The 21,226-nt window shown below is 38.0% G+C and overlaps 2 protein-coding genes across 5 annotated transcripts in view; one reads left to right on the forward strand and one right to left on the reverse strand.

Annotated features, from left to right (window-relative positions):
- Positions 1-18,079, reverse strand: part of Invs (inversin) — a 126,853-nt gene extending 108,774 nt beyond the window's left edge. For 2 of the 3 annotated variants that reach the window (XM_063224579.1, XM_003470893.5), the window contains exons 1-2: positions 17,893-18,079; positions 15,138-15,267 (exon numbers count right to left, since the gene is read on the reverse strand). In XM_063224579.1, the coding sequence (XP_063080649.1) occupies positions 15,138-15,243 (106 nt within the window). In that variant the 5' untranslated portion in view covers positions 15,244-15,267; positions 17,893-18,079. Of the gene's footprint in view, positions 1-15,137; positions 15,268-17,892 lie in introns of those variants that run through there. The other variant, XM_013153592.3, reaches the window with a different exon arrangement.
- A 97-nt stretch (positions 18,080-18,176) lies between these two features.
- Positions 18,177-21,226, forward strand: part of Erp44 (endoplasmic reticulum protein 44) — an 88,664-nt gene continuing 85,614 nt past the window's right edge. The window contains exon 1 of one of the 2 annotated variants that reach the window (XM_003470727.5): positions 18,177-18,515. In XM_003470727.5, coding sequence (XP_003470775.3) covers positions 18,192-18,515 — 324 coding nt within the window. In that variant the 5' untranslated portion in view covers positions 18,177-18,191. The remainder of the gene's footprint in view (positions 18,516-21,226) is intronic. The other variant, XM_063224625.1, reaches the window with a different exon arrangement.

Below are 21,226 nucleotides of genomic sequence, written 5' to 3' on the forward strand. Positions count from 1 at the left end.
CCATTCTTATGACTTAAATTATTTCCTAAAGTAATATAATCACATGAGAAGGGAGGAGGTGGTAGGACTTCAACATGAATTTTGGAGAAGCATAAACATTCGGTCCATAATAGTGCTATATAAAAATTTACTTCAAATGAATCAAAAATTTACTTCAAATGAATCAAAAATTTAAATGTAAAACCTTTAACTATATAAGTCTTAGACTCAAACGAAGGTAAAAATTTTTGGGATCTTGGGATAGGTCAAGATTCCTTAGATATGATACTTAAGAAAAATACATAATTAATCAAATTTCATCCTAATTAGAACAAAACCTTTCTGTTTGAAAAACATTGTTAGAAAGTAAGACGACAAGGCACAAACTGGAGTAAAATATTTTCAAGACACATATCTGATAATGCCTTATTTCCACAGTAAAGAAATCCTAAAATTGAATAATAAAAAGACAGATAATGAAATTAAAAGATGAGCAAAAGGTCTGAATAGAGATTTCATCAATAAGCGTATGAAAAGACTTACAACATCATTAATACACAGGGAAATGCAATTTCAATCCACGCTGTGATACCAGTCCAAGTCTATTATAATAGCTAGAATGAAAAACAACAAAAGCAAACTCGGCACTATCAAATGCAGATGAGAATGCAGAAATACCATAACTCTGGAATGTTTGAGGATGGGAAGGCAAAACACCACAGTCACTGTGGAAAACTGTTTATCCGTTTCTTATTGACTCTAACACAACTTACCACGTGGTCTGAAATCACTCTTTTATGTATTTACCCAGGAGAAATAAATGCATGAAAGTTTGTGCTCACACAGAAAACTCTACGTGGTTGTTTATGGTAGTTTTATTTATAATTGCTAAAAGTTGGAAGCATCCTATTCATTCTTCAACTGGAAAATGAGGAAATAATGGTAGTATATCCCATACAAAGGAAAACTTCTCAGCAACACAAAGGAATAAACTACCGATTCACCAGGCAACGTGGAAAAATTCCCAGTGCTATCTGCCAAGTGAAAGAAATCAGTCTTAAAGAGTACACATTGCATGATGACTTACACAGCATTCTGGGAAAGATAAAAATATAGAAGCAGAAATGATAAAAATAGAAATTAATGCAATTGAGGCTAAGAAAACAATACAAAGAATCAGTGAATTGGAGAGTTGATCTTTTGAAAGATTAAATAAAACTGGTAAACCCTTAGCCAACCTTATTTTAAAAAAATCTCAAACTCATCTAATTAAGAATGAAAAGGGAGAAGTCAGTAGCTCCTGGGGAAATCCAGAAGACTATCAATACCCACTTTGAGAACCTTTACTCTAATAAGATGGAAAACACAGAAGAAATAGATTCCTAGATGCATATGAATTACCAAAGTTGAATCAAGAAGATATAAAAATTCTAAATAACCCAACATGAGTTAAGGAAATAAAAATGTAATTAAAAACTTACCAACAAAGAAAAGCCAAAGACCTGACAGAGTTACTGCAGAATTCTACAAGAAATTTAAAGAACATCTATTACCATTACTTCTCAAATTCTTTAATAAAATTGAAAGGGAAACAGTACTCCCAGGGTCATTCCTGGAAGCAAGTATTACCTTCATAACAAAACCAGAGAAGGACTTAACCAAAAAAGAAAACTATAAGTTAACCCCCTAATGAATATAAATGCAAAAATCCTCAATAGGATACTGGCAAAAAGAATATAGCAAATCATCAAGAAGATTATACACCAAGTAGTATTCATCTTGTGGATGTGGGGATGGTTCAACACACACAAATCAATAAATGCAATATACCATATCTACAGAGCCAAAGACAAAGATCATGTAATCATCTCAATAGATACAGATACAGCATTTGACCAAGTCCAACACTGTTCATGACAAAATTGCTACAGAAAATTGGAATAGATGGTTTGTCTTCATGTCAGTCTGATAAAAGCCATCCATGACAAACCAAAGCCAACATCATACTAAATGGTCAAGGGGCTGGGGATTTAGCTCAGCAGCATAAGCACCTGCTTTGCAAGCGCAATGTTATGAGTTTGATCCCTGGTACCAAAAAAAATAAAAATAAGTGGTCAAAAACTGAAAGTTTTTACTCTAAAATCAGGAACAAAAACAAAGATACACAGTTACTACTCCTATTCAGCACAGTTCTAGGAACACTAGCCATAGCAATTAGACAAGAGAAAGATATAAAAGGATTAAGGAAAAGGAAGGGAGAAGTTAAATTATCATTATTTGCAGATGACTTGATTCTCTACATAGAAGATCCCAAAAACTTCACCAAAAGACTTCCTGATTTAACAACCAAATTCAGTCTCATATCTAGATATAAAGTCAACACTCAAAAATCAATAGCATTGCACTACACAAATAACAAACTCACTGAAAGAGAAATTAAGGAAACAATCCTTGTCACAGTAGCATTGAAAAAAATGAAATACTTGGGAATCAATCTAACAAAGGAAGTAAAAGATCTCTAAACTGAAAATTACAGTACTCTGAAGAAAGACATTGAAGAGGATATCAGAAAATGAGAAGACAGATATTTCTTGCTTTTTGGGAGGAAGAACCAACATAGTAAAAGTGACCACACTTGCAAGATTGTTATACAAATTTTATATACAAAATTTTGTTATAAAATTTATGCAATCCCAATAAAAATATCATAAGCATACCTCACAGAACTAGAGAAAATATTCATAAAAAATCATTTGGCAGAGACCCAGAATAGCAAAAACAACTCTAGGCAACAAAGGCAAGGCAGAGGTCATCACAATCCTTGACTTGAAATCATATTATAAAGCTACTGTGATAACAAGAGCATGGTGCTGGCAACAAAACAAAAATCTGAGGTATCTTACTTGATATTGTTCAACACATAGTTGGTGATTTTAGCAAGACAATAGTAATTAATATCATAATTTCCCTTACATTAGAATATCTTTAGTAAGAGAGCATTTAGCAACTTAAGGTCACAAGAATAAACACATAAATAGAAGCAATTCTCACACCCTAGGATAATCCCAAGTGGTTAGGTCCTTAAGGTCAAAATGAAGTCAGAGCCCCATGGGACTAACACAATGCCTCCTAGATAAGAACTTGGGACCACTACAACCTCATCCCAAGTCAGATGTAAGGTACAGGGAAACTTTGTGCTTTTTCCTTCAGTCTCTGACAGACTTTGGTTTCGTGTGAACTGGTGTTTATATTTTGCAAAGTGAAGATTTAATTGAGTTATGTCACCACCATCCAATATATTGTGCCTTTAAGACAAAATTTATCTGTGTGAGGACACTCAAAGTATGCATCCCCTATTCATTACTAGAAAAAGTGACAACCTCACTTGGATGCTGTCTTGGGTAGTTTGGAGGCTCGGTAGCAGCAGACATTTGGCTTTCCAGTCAGTTTCTGAGTAATGATAGTAAGTGTTGGGGCTTCTTGGCCCAAAAGAAACTAACTGAACTTTTCTATGGCTTTTTCTACCCTAATCCATTTCCTTTCTTTCTTCAATGAGAACATTCAGCTGATATATACAAATCTACACCATAACTTATTTCAAAGCTCATATAAGGTCATTTATTGCTTGACAATACTATATTTGGTAACTACAATACATTGTAGAATATATGATAGAAACTAATATTTACTGGAAGGCTATGCATTTAAATTGGGATCCTGTTCAGGACCAGTTAAAACAGAAAGAAGCTGGCTAGTGTGCTGTGTTGCTGGATTATTCTGGCAACTGTGAAGATGGTCTCTAATCCATAATCAACCGGTGGCTGCTTAGCTGAGGCTGGCATTCTGCATAGGCTGTCTACACATACCTTAGGAAGCAAAGAGGGAACCAGGATAAAAAGCTACTGCTCTGTGGCAATCAGTGATTTTAAGGCTAGTTGAAGCAGAAGAATCTGAATGGCTAATGAGAAGATATGCGCAGCAATCAGAGCGGCTGCTACACAGAATAGCTGTATCACCACACTGCACAACGCTAATAGGCATTCTCTACTGACATCTTGTTGCTTGTTCTAAAATATCACCTTTAGATCACATTAAAGATGTATTTATGTCACCTGCCTTGTTCCACTTCTTTTTTCACATTTTTCGTAGTGCAGTGATGGCAAATCACATAAAGCTTTCAACAACAACAACAGCCCACTGTAGCATGCATGCTGTAAGTTCCCATCACTGTCACAGGGTCACGATTTTGGAAAAGTTTCTGCTATTATTATAAAAGTTTGCTTATTGTTAAAGAGAGACATCATGGGAACAAAGAAAAGGACATAGGATTCATCTTTTTTTTTCTTTTTTTTAAGGATTCATCATTAAATGGTTTGAATCTCGTCGTTTTAGTCTCAGTCGTTTTAGTTACTTTTCTCTTGGTGCTGAGACAAAATACCTGACGTCCAAAGTTAAAGGGGGAAAGGTTTATTTAGTTTAGTTTACAGAGGTTTCAGCCCATAACTGGCAGGCTCTAAGCCAGGTTGGATGGCAGAGAGGCAGCACAGAGGAGAAAGAGTTCATGGCAGGCCGAAGGCAGCAAAGCAAGTAAGGGAGCAAAGGCCCTGGCAAGCCTCCTTCTGTCCCTCATATTGTATCTAGGCTACCAGGATTAGGGCAATGCCAAACCAGTTGGTGGACTGATTCAGTAATTACCCACCCTTAATCCTAGCAATTCACCATGAATCAACCATACAGTCTAGATTCAGCCACCTTGGAAAAAGACCACATTATGACTGCACGAGGCTTTGGGCAGTCATCTAGATACAACTGTAACACCAGTTATTAGCTGCTTTAGTTACTTTTATCTTGTTGCTGAGATAAAATACCCAACACCCAAAATTGCTGAGGAGAGACAGTTCGTGGCAGGCAGAAGGTAGCAAACCAAGCGAGCAAGGAAGCAAAAGATAGCCACGGCTCTTTCTGTTCCTTATATTTTATCCAGGCTGCCCAGTGCAGGGGGCACTCACATCCTTAATTCTAGTGCCCTTGATCCTAGCATTGCACCATGAGTCAATTCCAGCATCTCACACTCTAGATACAGCCACCTCTGAAAAAACCCACCTATGACTGTATGAGGCTGTAGGGGAACATTCGGACATAAGCCACAACATTAGCTGTGTACCTAACTTCTTAACTTCTGAGACTCACTGCCCTAACATACTGGAACAATAATAACATGGGGTGTCCCGTATTTTGAAGGTATTTGAGATTTTATAAAATATTTTTGGACTGGGATGTAGCTCAGTGACACAGCACCTCCCTGGCATGCACAAGGTCCTGAGTTTAATTCCTGATGCAAACAAAACAACCCAAAAAGCAATACACATACATATAGAAACATATTTTTTCATTATATTTGCAGGTATCTTAAAGCAGGGAAGGAGGGGAAAGAGAAGTGAAAGGGAAAATAAAAAGAGTTAAGATCTGTGACGCAGATGTACCAGCTCCCCACAATGAATGTGGTCGTTATGTGCCGAAACATGTACTAATAAAAAAAGAAAATTAGAAAAGAAAATTGAAAAGGCCAGGCATGGTGCACATGCTTATAATCCCAGAACTCAGGAGGCAGAGGCAGGAAGATCACTGAGAGCTCAAGGCCAGGCTAGACTACACAGTGAGTTCAAGGCCAGCCAGAAGTACATAGTGAATCTCTATCTCAAAAAACAAAACACAAGCAAACAAAAAATTGGAAAAGAAAAAAAATCATTTATAAGCATGACTACTTCAAAACTATCACAGCTGTTAAGTCTGCTACTAGGTCTATTTACTATGTTTCTAAAAATTATGGCAGATACATTGCTATGTCACAATATCAAAAGAGTTAATAACTGTGTATCAATATAACTAGTTTAATTTATAATCTTGCACATTATAATTAACCTATTAAAATGTTGTTTTTTGAGTGTTGTGGCACACAGTTGTAACCACAGCACCAAGAGGGGCTGAGGCAGAACAGGAAGTTAGACCTTAGTCTGTGCACCTTAGTAAGACCCTGTCTCTAAATAAAGAACAAAGAGCTGGGGATATAGCTCAGTGCAAAGGTCATGGGTTCAATTCCCAGTATCCTACCCAAAAAAATTACACACACATATTTACTTTTCCTTGAGAAGGGTCTATAAACTTTAACACATTGCGAAAAAAATAGCCTGTGGCAGCAAAATTTTTTTAAAAAGACAAATGCAATCTAGATTATCATTAGTTCATTGGTCAAGGTTTAGGCCTAATCCATTCTGTATCATTTTTTATGTCTTCATAAATATGAAAGTGTACATATGTGCAGAAATACCTAGAAATAGAAATTCCACAGGTTGCAGTTTAAAATCATGGACTAATCTTTCCTCATCTCAGTTTCCTTACCTATAAAATGAAGGTAATAAAAGCACCCAAAACTCTTTATTATTTCTCTATTCAATAGGTTGATAAGTTGTAAAACACTTAATGTGGTGATTATTATACAGAATATAACTCTATGAATGTTGGCTAGTATTATTACTATTCTTAGTATGGATGCATATGCGTGTAAATATAGTCATCTCTGATATCCACGAGGACTTGGTTCTAGGATTCCTACAGATACGAAAATATATAGATGTTCAGTTATTTGCAAATCACCTAACACACATCCTCCTACATATCTTAAATTGTCTCTGGATTATCTGTGGTACCTACTACAACATAAATGCTATGTAAATATTTATTATACTGTATTGTCAAGGAAATGATAACAAGAAAGAGATATATATACATCCACTACAGAATACTGTTTTTTCAAACATTTTCAACCCATAGTTGGTTGAATCTATGGCTATGTAACCCAGAGATAATGACTCTATATTTATAAATACATAAATATATATGCAAACATATATAAAATTTAATGGTGCTAATATGTAAGATAATAATTGAGGCAAAAGAAAAAACTAACTAAAAATAGTACTTTTGTTCTACTAGTTATGGGGCTCACTGCCATATCCAACTACTAAATTAGGAGATTTTAAATACAAGGAAGAAGAAACAAATCAGAGAAATTATACTTGTTTAGAACCTGGGCAGTATATGAAAGTTAAAGTTAGCCGGACGTGGTGGCTCACGCCTGTAATCCCAGCACTTGGGAGGCTGAGGCAGGAAGATTGTTGTGAGTTCGAGACCAGCCTTGGCTACAAAGTGAGCTCAAGGCCAGCCTGAACTGCACAGAGAGATTCTGTCTCAAAAAGACAATAAAAAAAAAAAAGAAAGTTAAAGTAAAATCACGATGATGATGCCAGATCACTAGACCACTGCAAACAAACTTAAACACTGTTAGCAATAACAACATCAACCATGTAATATACACCTGTCTGGCATGTACGAGGTCCTGAGTTTGATTCCTGATACAGCCATGTATATTTACAAATTACTTTGTTTGGTTCACATGAAGAAAACAGTCCTAATCTCTGTAGTATTCAGTGGTTTTCCATTTTGAGACATTTGTGAGAATACTAAGACTATTTTACTCTGGGTCCAAGCTGTAATAACAACAGTAATAGGCTGTTACTCATTATTACGTGACAGGTACCAACAGATGCTTTACAACCATCAACTGTCATATAAACAAAGTAACATAATCTATAGTTTAGATGAAAAAATTGAGGCACAAAAATTATTATGTAGGTTAGCCAATGTAATTCAGGTAACAAATGACAGTGCTAGAATTCAAAGCCTAGATTTATCACTTTAAAACCCATAGCCATACCCATACTTTCTGTAATACTACACTGAATAGTATTAAATGAGTCTACTAAATTCAGTTATATCTCTACTATTCACTCAAATTATTAATATTTGATGTTAAGAGGAAAAGTTGTATAACTGTATATGGCAACCATGGCATATAAAGATTTTACTGTGTACATTTATATTTTTAAGACCTAGAAGTAAACTGTAATACATCTGAATCTAGGAAGCAGTGGGTTACGTTACAACATTAATTCACTTATTAGGTTAAAGACTACAGGTTGCTACTGAAATGATGTCTCTTTCAGGGAAGGCCTCTTCGGTCCTCTACCCAGACAACGGCAGCATAGAAAGCGTTCGATTTAATTAGTTGTGTATGTAGAAAGAGATAGTCATCTGTTTCCATGGAGTCAGACACATCACTGACATACTTCTCCATGGAAACAGAGAAGGGAAAAAAAGAAAATGCTAAAGTGAATGAATTCACTGAGCAGTTGGTGAACAAAGATTCAGGAAAAAATTAATTCCTCTGTAGTACTATGTCACTAGTTTAGAGTGAAGAAATAGCCCGTGTTTAGAGATCATGAAACAGGTATTCTGTAAAAGGATGTTTTAAACACACTGAAATTTAAGATTAAACAGTTATGATTTTAGTACAAATATACATGTTGAGAAATGGCACAGACTGTCAATGCATAGAAGACATGATGGAAAAATCTTTAAAAGACAAGCTCTGTTCCCACAGTCAGTTTTGAGTCAGGAGTTTCTTAGACAAGATGATAAAAAATACAAGGAATCAATCTACCAGTAAATGTATCATCTCTGTACTGGTTTCCCATCATGATTAACTTTTGGTTTTCAAGGATTTTATCTTGGGAGCTATAAAATTATAGGAAAATTTCAAATTTTACAATAAAACATATTAGTTAATTTGTAAACTAACCCTATATAATTGTTTTAAGTTATAACATACCACACATTGTTTTCTTTGCAGGTTACATTTTTAATTAAAATATTGAAGAGTTCATTTTATATGGTTCTTTTTCTTGAGGCATTTTGATTTAAAATTTTTATTTCCTTGTGGAATTTAGTCCCAACCTGCCTCTCAATTCAATTTAATTCAACTCAAGTCATTTTTAGTCCTAGCTCTTGAGATGATTAAAGACTGCTGGAGAGAAAAGATACTTAAAGAATAAAAGCAATATTTATTAATTTCTTGGACAAATATTTTTCATGTGCTTACTATGTGCAAGCATGATGCTGAATTCTGTGGACAGAGTGATGAGTTAAACAGACCTAGTCCCGTCTCCAGGAGCTACTAGCTTATGGAAGATACTGAGACAGTCGTATACGCAATAACCTGAGATGGGGCCTAGAAAGCAAAACTGCAGGATGGAAACAAGAGAACACAATGAACACACTACAGCGAGACTGGATTAGTGGAGGAGCTCACTGATGAAGTGTCCTTACAGTGGAGAGTGCAGACTGACTGTGAGTCAGACAGAAAGGAAAGAGCAACCTGGCAGGTGAAAGCCTGAAAAAGACAGTCTTGGCAGGTTTGAGAAACAGAAAGCAAATTTTCCTCGGAAGAAAGTGGTGAAAAATAAGGTGAGAGAGGGAAAGGGGTGTACTTTAAACACTCTAAATTTTATTTCAAGTATAATGATAAGTAGTAAATAGTTTTAAACAGGCAAGTGATACAAGTGTATATACATTTTCCAGTTCAGACACAGAAATCTAGTAAAAAAAAATCCAAAAAGGTACAACTAAAGTGTAATGCTTAAGGGTTTATGCACATGTGTCAAACAATGTAATAATTACTAGAAAAGTCAAGGAAGGAGCTAGGGGTATCACTTAGCGGTAGAATGTGTGTGGAGTGGTGGCTTAGTGTGCTACCGTGTACAAGGCTCAACAGAACAAGGTCTTATCCCCAGCACCCTGGGCACGGGAGCAAATCAGAGATGCAGAGAATGCATTAGAACTTTCTGAGGGGACCGACGAGGTTTGTTTCCTTGGTCCAGTGGTAGTTACACGAGTGTTTGTTTCATATTTGTTAAACTGTATGTAGAAATTATCTGTACTTCTCTATGTGTATACATTAACATGAGAAAGTATGTTTTCTTTCTTTTTTTTTGGTACCAGGGATCAAATCACAACCTCGTGCTTACCAGCGTGGGTGCTTACACTAAGCTAAACCCTCGACCCCTCTTTGCTTTTAATAAAAGAGAGGATTGAGAAACAGAAGTGGGGACAAGGGATGCAGACAGCTCAAGAAGCCTGACTTTGGTAAAAGAGTGTGCTCTCTCTATCTATTCCTTTTCTATTTCTTCTCAGGAACTGTGTACCTTAGCTTGGGCTGTCCAGGGAAAGATTTTTTAGCCTCTTCTGTCCTAGGTGTGGCTTTGGGTCTAACTCTACTCCATCGTCTTATGATAAGCTGCTTCCCCGGCATTCTCGCTCTTTCTTCCTTTTGACTGGGATTTGACTACAAGGATACAGCTTTCCTTTAACCCAGAGAAGGAAGGATGGATGCTGGAAAGGGCAGAGGCAAGACCTAGCAGATCTGATAGATTCAGAGAAGCTGAGACGTCTGCCCTCTACAGACTGCTCAAGTAGCTTTGTGGCATTATGAGAGAAACACACTTTTGGAGCTCCAGGGGCACGGTCAGTCAGCATGCGGTACTTACAATACATACATACCTCTGTCTTTTGTAAGCCACCCTGCAGCAGTTTAACTGTGCACTAATCTAGTTATGAGGGAAAGTTGCAAGACATAGCAACACACAGAGAGAAATGAAGAAACAAAGACAGGATTTTTAAATAATGCAAATAATGAACACGTTTAGATATCAATTTAGACTTCAGAATATAAGAATGGAAGAAAGGACTAAAGAAAGCAGCAATCAGAGGTTTAAAAAATAGAACAAATTCCCTTAGATGACAAGAGGGACAGAAAACAAAGAACTGATCTTTGGCAGAAAGAGAAAGAGTTGCTCTGCTCTGGCAGAAAAAAAGATGATGATGGCTGTGGATACAGAAAGATTTGTAGACATCAGGTTGATTTTTTTTGGTTCTGGGAATCCAACTCCAGCCCTTGTGCCTACAGACAGGTGCCGCATCACTGAGCTGTTTTCCTGGCCCTAGACATCATGCTGAAAGGTGGTGTCATTCCTATTCAGTGTCTTTACTCTCACTGGAGAGCAGAGTCCTTTCTGAGAATGGAGGAAGTGAGAACTGGCCAAGCTTTCAGTACCATGTGAAGGTATGACACACTCATTATGGAGAAATGTTACATGACGAGTAGTAAGTGGTGAGCGCTTATTTGAAGTAGGGATTCATAAATTTGTGAGTTATTGATCTGCCAGGCAAGTTCAACTGCTCTGGGACTGCCAAGGGTGGATAGCTTCCATCCAGAGCTGGAGGTGCAACAGCCAAGTGGAACACAAGTGAAGAAAACAGAATTTTTCCAACAGAAGGATTTTAATAATAGACCATGGAATCAGGGCTACAGAGTGAGGAAGGTAAAAACAGAAACAGGTGGTCAAAACTAGTGCAGAAAACGGACTGGAAGTTTTAGTGAGGATGAGAAACTACTGTTTATCACTAGTGAGCTAGAAGCAAAATGGAGGAGCGTTCAAATGAGACCGTCAAAGGCATCGACTGGACCACGGTAGCTGAGATGAAGGGGCAAGGCCTCTGCAGAGGAGAGCAATCTCCTGACTGTGGCTGTGGCAAGTAGTTTTGTTTTTAAAGATGAGTAGGATTCTGTTCAGTAGAGAAGAAGGTAAGGTCATAGCAGAAAGAAAAGAGAACACTGGAGACCAGAAAAATAACCGTTAGCTTTCTCCAAGGTTAGAGAACATGGGTTCCTGGAAATGAAAGATGAAAAAAATACTGAAGGCACAAGAATGAAAAATACAGTACTTTAGACATTATTTTACAGCCCAAGTTGTCAATCACGATGCTATCAGACATTGGTACGTATAAAGATGACAAATAACTTATATTTTTATTTATTTTCTTTGGAGCGTGTGACTATGTGGATTTGTGATTTTTGCAATTCTTAGAAAATTCTTAGCCATTACATCAATAAATACTGCTTTTCCCCTATTCATTTTGTTTTCTTTAAAACTTTTACACTGCACTCTTTTTAAAATCAGTATGTGGGTAGTATGTAATATTTAAATTCCTCACGTGAAGTTGGTCCATGTATATAACACATCTTAATTCCTTTTTTCCATCCTCTTTTACTTCTTCCCACTCCCCTCCTTATATCTTTTGATCCTCTTCTGTTTTGTACACTTGACTTCTACAATTCATTTATACATGTAAATAAGGACAATAATTTATAATTATTATAAATCGTAAGTATCAGAACACTGCATATATTGTACATTAAATGTTTAAAAACCCATATCCACTCTCTCATTCTCGATCTGTTATTAAAAATTAATTCCCTTTCTAATAACATAGTATCTAGATTCACTGGATGTTATGGTGGTTATCTAAAATATCCCCTTTCATAGTAACTTTGCTTGTTACTGCGATGAAATACACCCAAAGTTAAAGGAGGAAAGGTTTATTTAGCTTACAGTTTCCAGAGGTATCAATCCATAATTAGTTGGCTCAAAGTAGGGTGGATGGCAGGCAGATGAGAAACAGTTCATGGTGAGCAGTAAAGTAGTAAAGCAAAAGCAATTACCACAGGTCTTTCTATCCCTGATGTCTTACGTAGGCTGCTTTGGGTAGGTAGCACTCACACCTGTAATCCTAGTGATCTTGATATTAGCATTCCACCATGAATCATTTCCAGCATCACACAATGTAGATCCAGCTATCTCTGAAAAAGCCCTACTTATGACTGCTTTAGGCTTTGGAGGGACAAAACATAAATCATAACATTCTGCCCTTGGCATCCCAAAGACTCATGTGTATCCCTTTATGTAAAAGGCATTTAGTTCATCTCCAAGAGGCGCCAAAGTCCTAACAATTTCAGCACTGCTGAAAAGTCCAAGTCCAAAGTCTTCTCTGAGATTTAAGATAAACTCTTAGCTGGGAGCCCCGTACAAATGAAAAGAAACTTAAATACTTCCAACATTCAACGGCACATGATAGACATTTCCATTCCAAAAGTTAACCAATGCGGGGACAGCAAAGAATGGGAACAAAGCAACATCGAAATCCAGCAGGGCAAACATTAAGTCCTGTAATTCCATGTCCAGTGTCGTCAGCAATCTGTGGCAAGCTGTGAACTCTAAAGGACTTGTGTGGTTGTACCCCTGTGGCACTGCCAGTGATTGCACTTCCAATGGCTTTTTTCTTCAGCTGGCTTTGTTCACTCTGGAGTCTTTCTTGGACAGTCCATGTTCTTGGCTTCTCCAAACTCCTGGTGCCTCCACTACATCTTGAGCTTCACCATCACAGTGCCACACACTGCCCTCTCAGGGGCACACTGCCTGCGTTCCCAGGCCTTCTTGTGAAATATGGGTGGGAGACTTCCTGAGCTCACAACTTACATTCTGCATGCACCTAAAACCACATGAATGATGCCAAGACCTGCCTCCAGCTGGAGCAGTAGCCAACTTTCCTTGTCTCTTGGGTGTAGGAGTAGAGTGCCTGAATTTCTGAGCACTCTGAACCCAATCCCAAGGAACAAATTCTCTAGGCTGCTGCTATTCTGGAATATGGTGCTCTGGAGCTATCTTCTCAGAGCAAAATCTTTCAGCTTTGCAAAGTCTGAGGGTGCAAAGGCTGGAGTCCTGCCACTTCTTTTGATACCCTCAGGCCACCTTTTCTGTTGTCTTCTGAAATACTTGGCTTTTTCTTATTAGTCTTTTCAGTGACCAGTCTCTCCTGTTTCATTTTTCTAGGCTACAACTTTACTGGCTTCCTTTCTAGTCAAACACAAACTTTCTGAATCATTATCCTGGGCTCTTTGCTCTTGATTCTCAATATAAATCTTGTTAAAAGGCCCCAACAGTAGCCATGCCTCAGCCTCAACATTAGACTGTCTAAAAATTCCTTCTGCCAGATTAATGAGTCTGCTACTATTCATCTTAGTCTCAGGCAAAGTCTCTGGACATGAGCAAAATGCAGACAAATTTTCTGCTAGTGTACAACACATATTGTCTGGAGTTTAATAGTCAGTGTGGTCCTTCCCAGCAGAAACCTCTTAAGTGTGCTTTTTAAATGGCAGGATTTCTGTCAGCCTTCTGGTCTTCTAAGCTCTGACCAGAATCTACCAAAAAGTACCACCAAGGTGTTTGAGCTCTACTTTTTCAGCTGGCATCTCTGACTCTTTCCAAAATCTTCCATGGTCAGGTATAGTCACAGCAACTACCCTTCTTCTCCAGTTCCAAATTCTGTCTTTGTTACTATTCTCATTGCTGAGACAAAATATCCAACACCCAGAGTTAAAGGAGAAAAGCACAGTTTACAGTTTATAAAGGTTTCAGTCCATAATCAGCTGGCTACGAGACATGTCAGACAAGCATCGCAGAGGAGAAACAGTTCATGTCATGTAGGAGATAGCAAAGCAACAAGGGAGACCACAGCTCTTTCTAGTCCCTGTATCACATCCAGGGTACTCGGGGCAGGCAGCACTCACACCTTTAATCCTAGTGCCCTGATTGAAGGTTTGGTTGCCAGCTGTTTTTGCAGGGTTATGGGATTGTGAGGGCTCTAACTTCATCCATGGATTAATACATTGGTGAGATCATACTTCAGTGGCTTTATTGGAAAGTAATGGAAACAGGAGGCTGAGCTCTTTCGACACCCTTTGCCTCCTCACGCCCACAGCATTGGAATCAGACAAATATAAACTAAAACGTGAGTCAAAATAAGCCTTTCCTCCTTTAAATTGTTTTGTTTTCTTTTTTTTTTTTTGTCTTTTTCGTTTTTATCGGTACCAGGGATCGAACTCACGACTGCCTGCTTGCAAGGCAGGCGCTTATGCCGCTGAGCTAAATCCCCAGCCCCTCCTCCTTTAAATTGTTTCTCTCAGGTACAGTGGTCCCTTGGATCACAAACTTAATTATTTATGTAATTCTGGTGGCAACATTACACATGCTTGCAATGCAGTTGCAACCAGAATTGTGGAACAAATGTTTCAACTAGAATCATGAAAAGAATTAAGTTCATGAATAGGGCTACCACTGTATTTTGGCAGAGTGACTGAAGCTGACTAACAGAGTGACAAATACACAGAAATTTCTGAGGTCCTTTTCATATATTCCTAATCCATGTTTTTAGGTCTCAATTTCTTTCTTGTCCAAATGTTGCAATAAAATATAAATACTAGTACATTTCTATTAAAATGTATCAGTAAATTGCAAATTAAAATCAACACTAACCAACTCCCTTAGGACAAAGTTATTTTTACAATTTTGTAAGGGAATGCTTACCTACAATGAGCCTTTGAAGTGTACCTTTATCTCCATTAACTGCAGCAGCATGAACTTGTGATGCTAATGAAGAACCAGTAAAGGGAAAGTTCTCTGACTTGTTCATAGTTGTTCCAAAAACTGGAGCAGCCTGAAACAATGATTTAGTCAATGAATATATGCAGGAAACATTTCTTCAACCTGTCTCATCAGGTCTAAATGTGGATGTTATAAACATATTTCACTAGAAACATTTCACTATGATGAAAACAATGTAGTACTGCCATAATATGGCAACTTAAGTGATTGTAGCATAAATTGATCATCTATAAATTGAAAGGATTGAATGCTTTAAAAACCAATCTCAGGGACTCAGAAAAAAGAAGACCGAATATTTAAGATTAAGTACATAGTTCAGTGAGTACAGTGACTTCTCAGTTAATACAGGTAATATATGATTCCACATAATAGTACACATTACAAGTAATATTTGGAAGCAAGCTGTGGATCAAGGCAGAAAATGGGTAAGACATCAAGCCAGTATCAACTGGATTCATGTAGTACATTAAAAAACTCTTGGTTCTTTTCTTCATGTCTGCAAAATGTGACATTTTAATTTTTTTCTCCCCTTGGTCCACTAAAGAAACACACCTAGCTTGAAATTTTGACCTTAAGATTTTATTTGGAACACAGGATCTTTAGGATTAAATTATATTTCACTAAGAAAAAATTGTTCTGATTGGTAATCTCATGTTTTCTTTTTTTGAGGGCCTTCTAGAAATGTATCAGTTACATAGGGAAACAGTGACTTCCCTTTCATAATAGTTGTTTAAGCAGAGGTTGGACTGGCAGAAATGTAGAAAAAATGTTATAGGAAGGAGCGAGGGATACATTAAATGTATTTGCTCTATCAAAATCCAGAGTTAACTTCCAACAAGTACTGATGAGATAAGAGATATAAGAAACGCAGGAGTCATGGGGATCACAGCAAACTGGAATTTACAGTACATATTTAGGGAAAGTAAGTAGCTTTTAATCAGTTCAGGTTAATTGTTGCCATGAAGGTAGGCAACTCTCTTCCAGTTTCACTAAAAAGCATCTCATTCCTATTTATGTGCCTCTTGGAGTTTTCAGTTTTTGCTCGCAAACTCTAGGGAGTTACAACAGGTAGTACTTCTATTGTCATTGATGAGGATATTCAGTTCAAATTTCTCCTTATGGAGAAAGTTTTAAAAATTACAGTAAAGGTTCCTTGTGTTTATTTGGTTGGCAAATAGAGGAAACTATTGTTAGATACTTCAGTGGTGTCTGAGCAGGTCTGTCCTGTCAGAAAAATCACTAATATAATCATTAGAGGATTATATTAAAATCACTTGGAGAAGCCACACACACACAACAAAAAGGTTGGGGTGGAGAAACATGGTTGAGAGTAATTGTGCTTGAGTTCTAGGTTGCGTTGTTAGTAATTAGTAGTGTGTCTTTAGACTTTCTCAGCTCTCTGAATTTCTGTAAAACATGAAAATGAACAGTGTGGACTATGTTTATTCATTCAACAAGTGCCAACAGTGTGGATCGCTCTGAACTCTAAGACCTGTCAATTTAGAGTCTAAGTGATCACTTTTAGCCACATCAGAACCACAAAAATTTTTGTATACTTTGAAAAACACATTAGATTTCAGTTGTGTATATATGTATTTATATATTTCATCTCATAATTCTTAGCATTGTAAGATTTAGAGTTAGGGCTTTGTAAATGTTTGTTGAATGAAAGATTATAGGCTGAGCATTAAGTCCAAAGGGTAAGCAGGATCAAAGTTTAATTTCTTTTTTAATTCCCCAGTTCAACAATGTTTGGGTTCTGTCAGAGAAGTAGACATGTAGTATAGAGATAAGAGCACTGCCATAGAAGTTAGGAGACCTTATTCTTGGGCTCTGCCACTGACTTACTTTGTTATCCTGAGTTCACTTTAGCACAAATGCATTTTTTTGTGAATTTATTTTTTATACATGAAAATCAAAACTGCTTTGTTAAATATGCTATACTACATAAAGGTACCATCATCTTTAACTTGCTATAAAATAAGCCAACCTAATAAATGTTTAATAATTATAACTGTACAAATCTAGTAGTATTGTAGTCACACAAAGGAAAAGCAAATTTCCTTAGTACAAAAGGGTGGTTGATTGTGACAGATGTCAGAGCTGACCAATGTCAGAGATGATGACATTTTTCCAGAAAGAGATGAGGTAAGGCATTTTAGGCAGCAGGAAAACCGGAACAAAGGCAGGGGGTAGGGAGAACCGCAAAACCTCCTAGAGCTCCTGGTTGCTCAGTAGTCAGTATATTGTCCTTACGGGCACATGGACCAGTTGAGTGTTTACAGACAGCCCTGGAGAGCTCTTAGGAGCCGGGTTCAGTTCTTTGCCTGTTTGGCCAAGGAGTTTGCAATTATCTTCCTAATTTAAGCATTAGAAGCAATCATCTAGCAATGAGCTTTTCAGTTTATAACGTGCTATCCTATCTCTCTTACGATAGCTACTTTTTACACGGGCCTTCATAACCAATTAGGGATAAGGCAACTCACTGAGCCCCTAAGTGGAGGCTCCTATTTTATAACGAAGAAAATAGCACAGAAAGAGGACGCAGCAGGCGAGGAGGCCAGTGAGGGAGGTTCAAATCAAGGCTAAGGCCAGGAGGACTGAGTGTCTGCGGGAGTGGCCAGGGCGGTGAGTACCGATTGATCAGAATCTCCCAGTGAGGCCCTTTCCTACTCACCCTCGCCTCCTCCAGGACTGACGTCCGGAGGATGGCTCCAGGAGGCGACCCCCACGGGGCCGCCCCTCTCCCAGGCGCGCGACACCACACCTGTAGGCTCAGATCCCAGGGCGCTGAAGCCAACAAGCCCCTGCAGAAGGCTAGGGGCGGTGCTCCGCTGCACAGCTTTCTGGGAATTGTAGTTCCTATGCGGGGAAACTCAGAGGTGCACCGCCCTCTGCCCTTTCAATCCCACAGGGCCTAGCGCGAAAGGAATCGATGTTTAAGGGCCTGCTGGGAAAGAGAGTTTTGGGCGGTTGATGACGTGCTCAACGAGGGACGTGCAGGACTACATTTCCCTTTGTGCTCCGAAGTGGGCAGGACCCGGAAGTGAGGGCTACGAGGCCTCTCTGGAAGTTGTCCCGGGTGTTCGCCGTTGGAGCTCCGGGTCGAGAGGACGAGGTGCCGCTGCCAGGAGGGTCTTCAGCAGCTGCCGGCTCCTGGAGCCCAGCCCTTTCTTCTCCCAGCCCAGCTCAGCCAAGTTCCAGCCACCAACGCCCGTCCCTGCCGTGGACCCCAGCGTTACCATGAATCCTGCGGTCTTCCTATCTTTACCCGACCTCAGATGCTCCCTGCTGCTCCTGGTGAGTGAATTGGGGAATGACAGACCCTTCGGCCGACTCGCCGACCGCCTCCTGCCCTTGCCGAGGGGGAGACCCTGCTTCCGCTGCTTTCTTATCTTTTCCTCCGATGGCGAGGGCACCTCCCCCTGTGCCTTCACTTTTGCCATCTGTCTGTCAGCATTCCAGGCCCAGGCGCCCCGAGGCCTGAGAAACCACGGTCGGGGGTCTGGGTCCCGTAAAAAGAAGAATGAGTCCTGGGGGAGTATAGTGCGTGGGAGAGTCGTGGCAGAGGCGCTCCCTTTACTTCCAGAGTACGGGCGTTGTTTGAGTTTGGGGGCTGTAGGGACCCGGTGGTACCCTGAATTCGAAAGGACCGAGGATAAAACTAGTATTTTCTCCCACCTCCTCCCTTGGGGAAGGGTGTGAATCTAATAATTCTGGGTCGGTGTAGCTCTCTCTCTGGAACTCTGAAAGGAGTTTGCAGAGCCATCTGTTGTGGCTTCACAGGATTGGTTGGGAACCCGGAACTGGAGACTGGTTTGGTTTCAACAGGGAGACTAAGGTTTTGAAAACGGTGTGATTATCTGACGGGCTCAACCCAAGGCCTCCTTTAAGCCTTGTTATGGCCTTCCTACCCCAACTGAAGCGTATTTCTTCTTTACTGCTCTTGACTTGAGAACGGCCTGGTCTCCGACATGCATATTTCATTACTCAACTTTATAACCTGCTCAACATAACTCATCTTACAAAAGAATCTTGCCCCAGTTCCTCCTCTTCCAAAGTACATCCTTACTGTGCAACCTACTTGCTCAAGCTTCAGGTGAAATTGAGATAAAAGTGAAGGACTAACTCTATATGGCAAGACATTGTGCGTTTAATTGGGTTGTTACTGTAATACTATATTTGAAAATATTTTAATTATTGGAGAGTTTTAGGAAGCCGAATTAAGATGAACATTATTGAGAAACCATTTTCTCTGCAGTTTAAGAAACATAATTCATGCAGGTTGCAGGCAAAACTGTTGACAGGAAAAAGTTTCTTGCAGTGTTTTCTTATTCATGTCAGGTTAAAATTTAATACTTGTGTTTGAAATAGCTTTTTTTTTTCTCTTTCTCTTTGTACTTAGAAGATGTATTCAAAGGTCAATATATAGCACTTGGTCCATTTCAGAAACAGCTTGGCAAAAAACTGTATGGCAACATACTTTTAAGAGCTGCAAGTTGTACTACAAACAGTAGTATTAAATGATAAAACGTCTTATTGCTTCTTATAAGCATACAACAGTGGTTTCTATATAGAGAAAAACATTCTGTTTTTTTTTTTTTGCTTTTTTGTGCATTTGCTTTTTTGTGATTTCATTATATATCAATTCTTTTTTCCATTTAGAAATGTTGTTATAATGCCATTACTAGAGACCACTCTATTCCTAAAAACACTAGATGCTCATCTTTTCCTTATCCATAAAATGGCTTGAATTAAGAGCTGTCTGCTAGAAATTACTTTTAAGTTACTGAAAACTACAAAGGGCAAAAAACTGAATGGAAAGGAAAGTTGAAACATTGAAGAAGGATACTATATCAGATACTCTTTCCTCCATTGGTCTTTTTTGGAATAACTTAGCTTTTTGTAGAAAACTTAATTCTGCTAAGTAGGTAAAGATTTTTTTTCAATTAATATTTATATTTTACTAAAATCAAGTTAACATTTTATCTATCATTCTAACCAAATGAAGAATGGAAACCTAGAACACATTTTAGAGACTACCTCTCGAACTTAATGATCTGGAAAATAAAGTCCCAGAAAAAGCTTAATAAACCAGAATTACAAGTCAAACTAGATTCAATTTGAACACAGTGTTTATCTAGTTTTAATAAGCTTGTGCCAGTTAGCAAATATTTATAAAACATCTATCTAATCACAAATTTGAGTTACTTACCCCACTGATAATTCTGTAATAGTCATGGAACCTTCTTGCTTGCTATCTCACCTAATAAATACATACTCTGTGTTCTCCAATTTAATCTTTTCCTTGTCTTCCAACTTCTCAGATTTATTGTGTTTTTCACACAAACATAAGAAACTCAAGTTCCCACTTGGTATAGGTCATCGTTTCTTTGGTGGTGGTGGTGGTTTTTTGTTTCTTTCTTAAATGGAAACAACTGTATTTTCTCTTACTACAATAAGTTTTTTCAAGCATTCAGTATCTCAGCCCTAGTGAACTAGGCATACTTAGATTTAGTGATGTTCATAACACTGGAAACATAATCTTCAACTTCTGGGGCAAGTAGCTATCTTTTCCTTGATCTCAAAAGCACTTTAGAATATATCACTCTGTGTCTACAAAGCCTTTCCATCTGGGCAACTAAACACAAAAATTGTGTGCTAATAATATTCTTCTTGAGGCTTTCTATATTAAAATATTATTAATTGTCCCTTTTATCTGAGATAAGTTTATTCAGGATTGAAAATGATTGTTTTCTGCAGAAATATTCGCATTATTTTTTCTGTGTTGGTTGTATACAAGAGTTTTTTAAAAAGTGATGAGAAATAAGGCTAAATTGGAATAAAATTGTGTAATATATGCTAAGAAACCTTGTGGTTAGGAGATTTTTAATATTCTAGTTTATGCAAAATATTTTCTCATTAATCTTAATTATATTTATAGATCATAAACTGTCACTAACCCTAACTGACCTGTGTTTGAATACTTAAAATTTTTGCCATTGTTCTTT

The sequence above is a fragment of the Cavia porcellus genome, unplaced genomic scaffold (assembly GCF_034190915.1).
Source record: "Cavia porcellus strain 051 isolate PalLab524CR breed Dunkin Hartley unplaced genomic scaffold, mCavPor4.1 scaffold_1, whole genome shotgun sequence".
In the NCBI taxonomy this organism is placed as follows: Eukaryota; Metazoa; Chordata; class Mammalia; order Rodentia; family Caviidae; genus Cavia; species Cavia porcellus.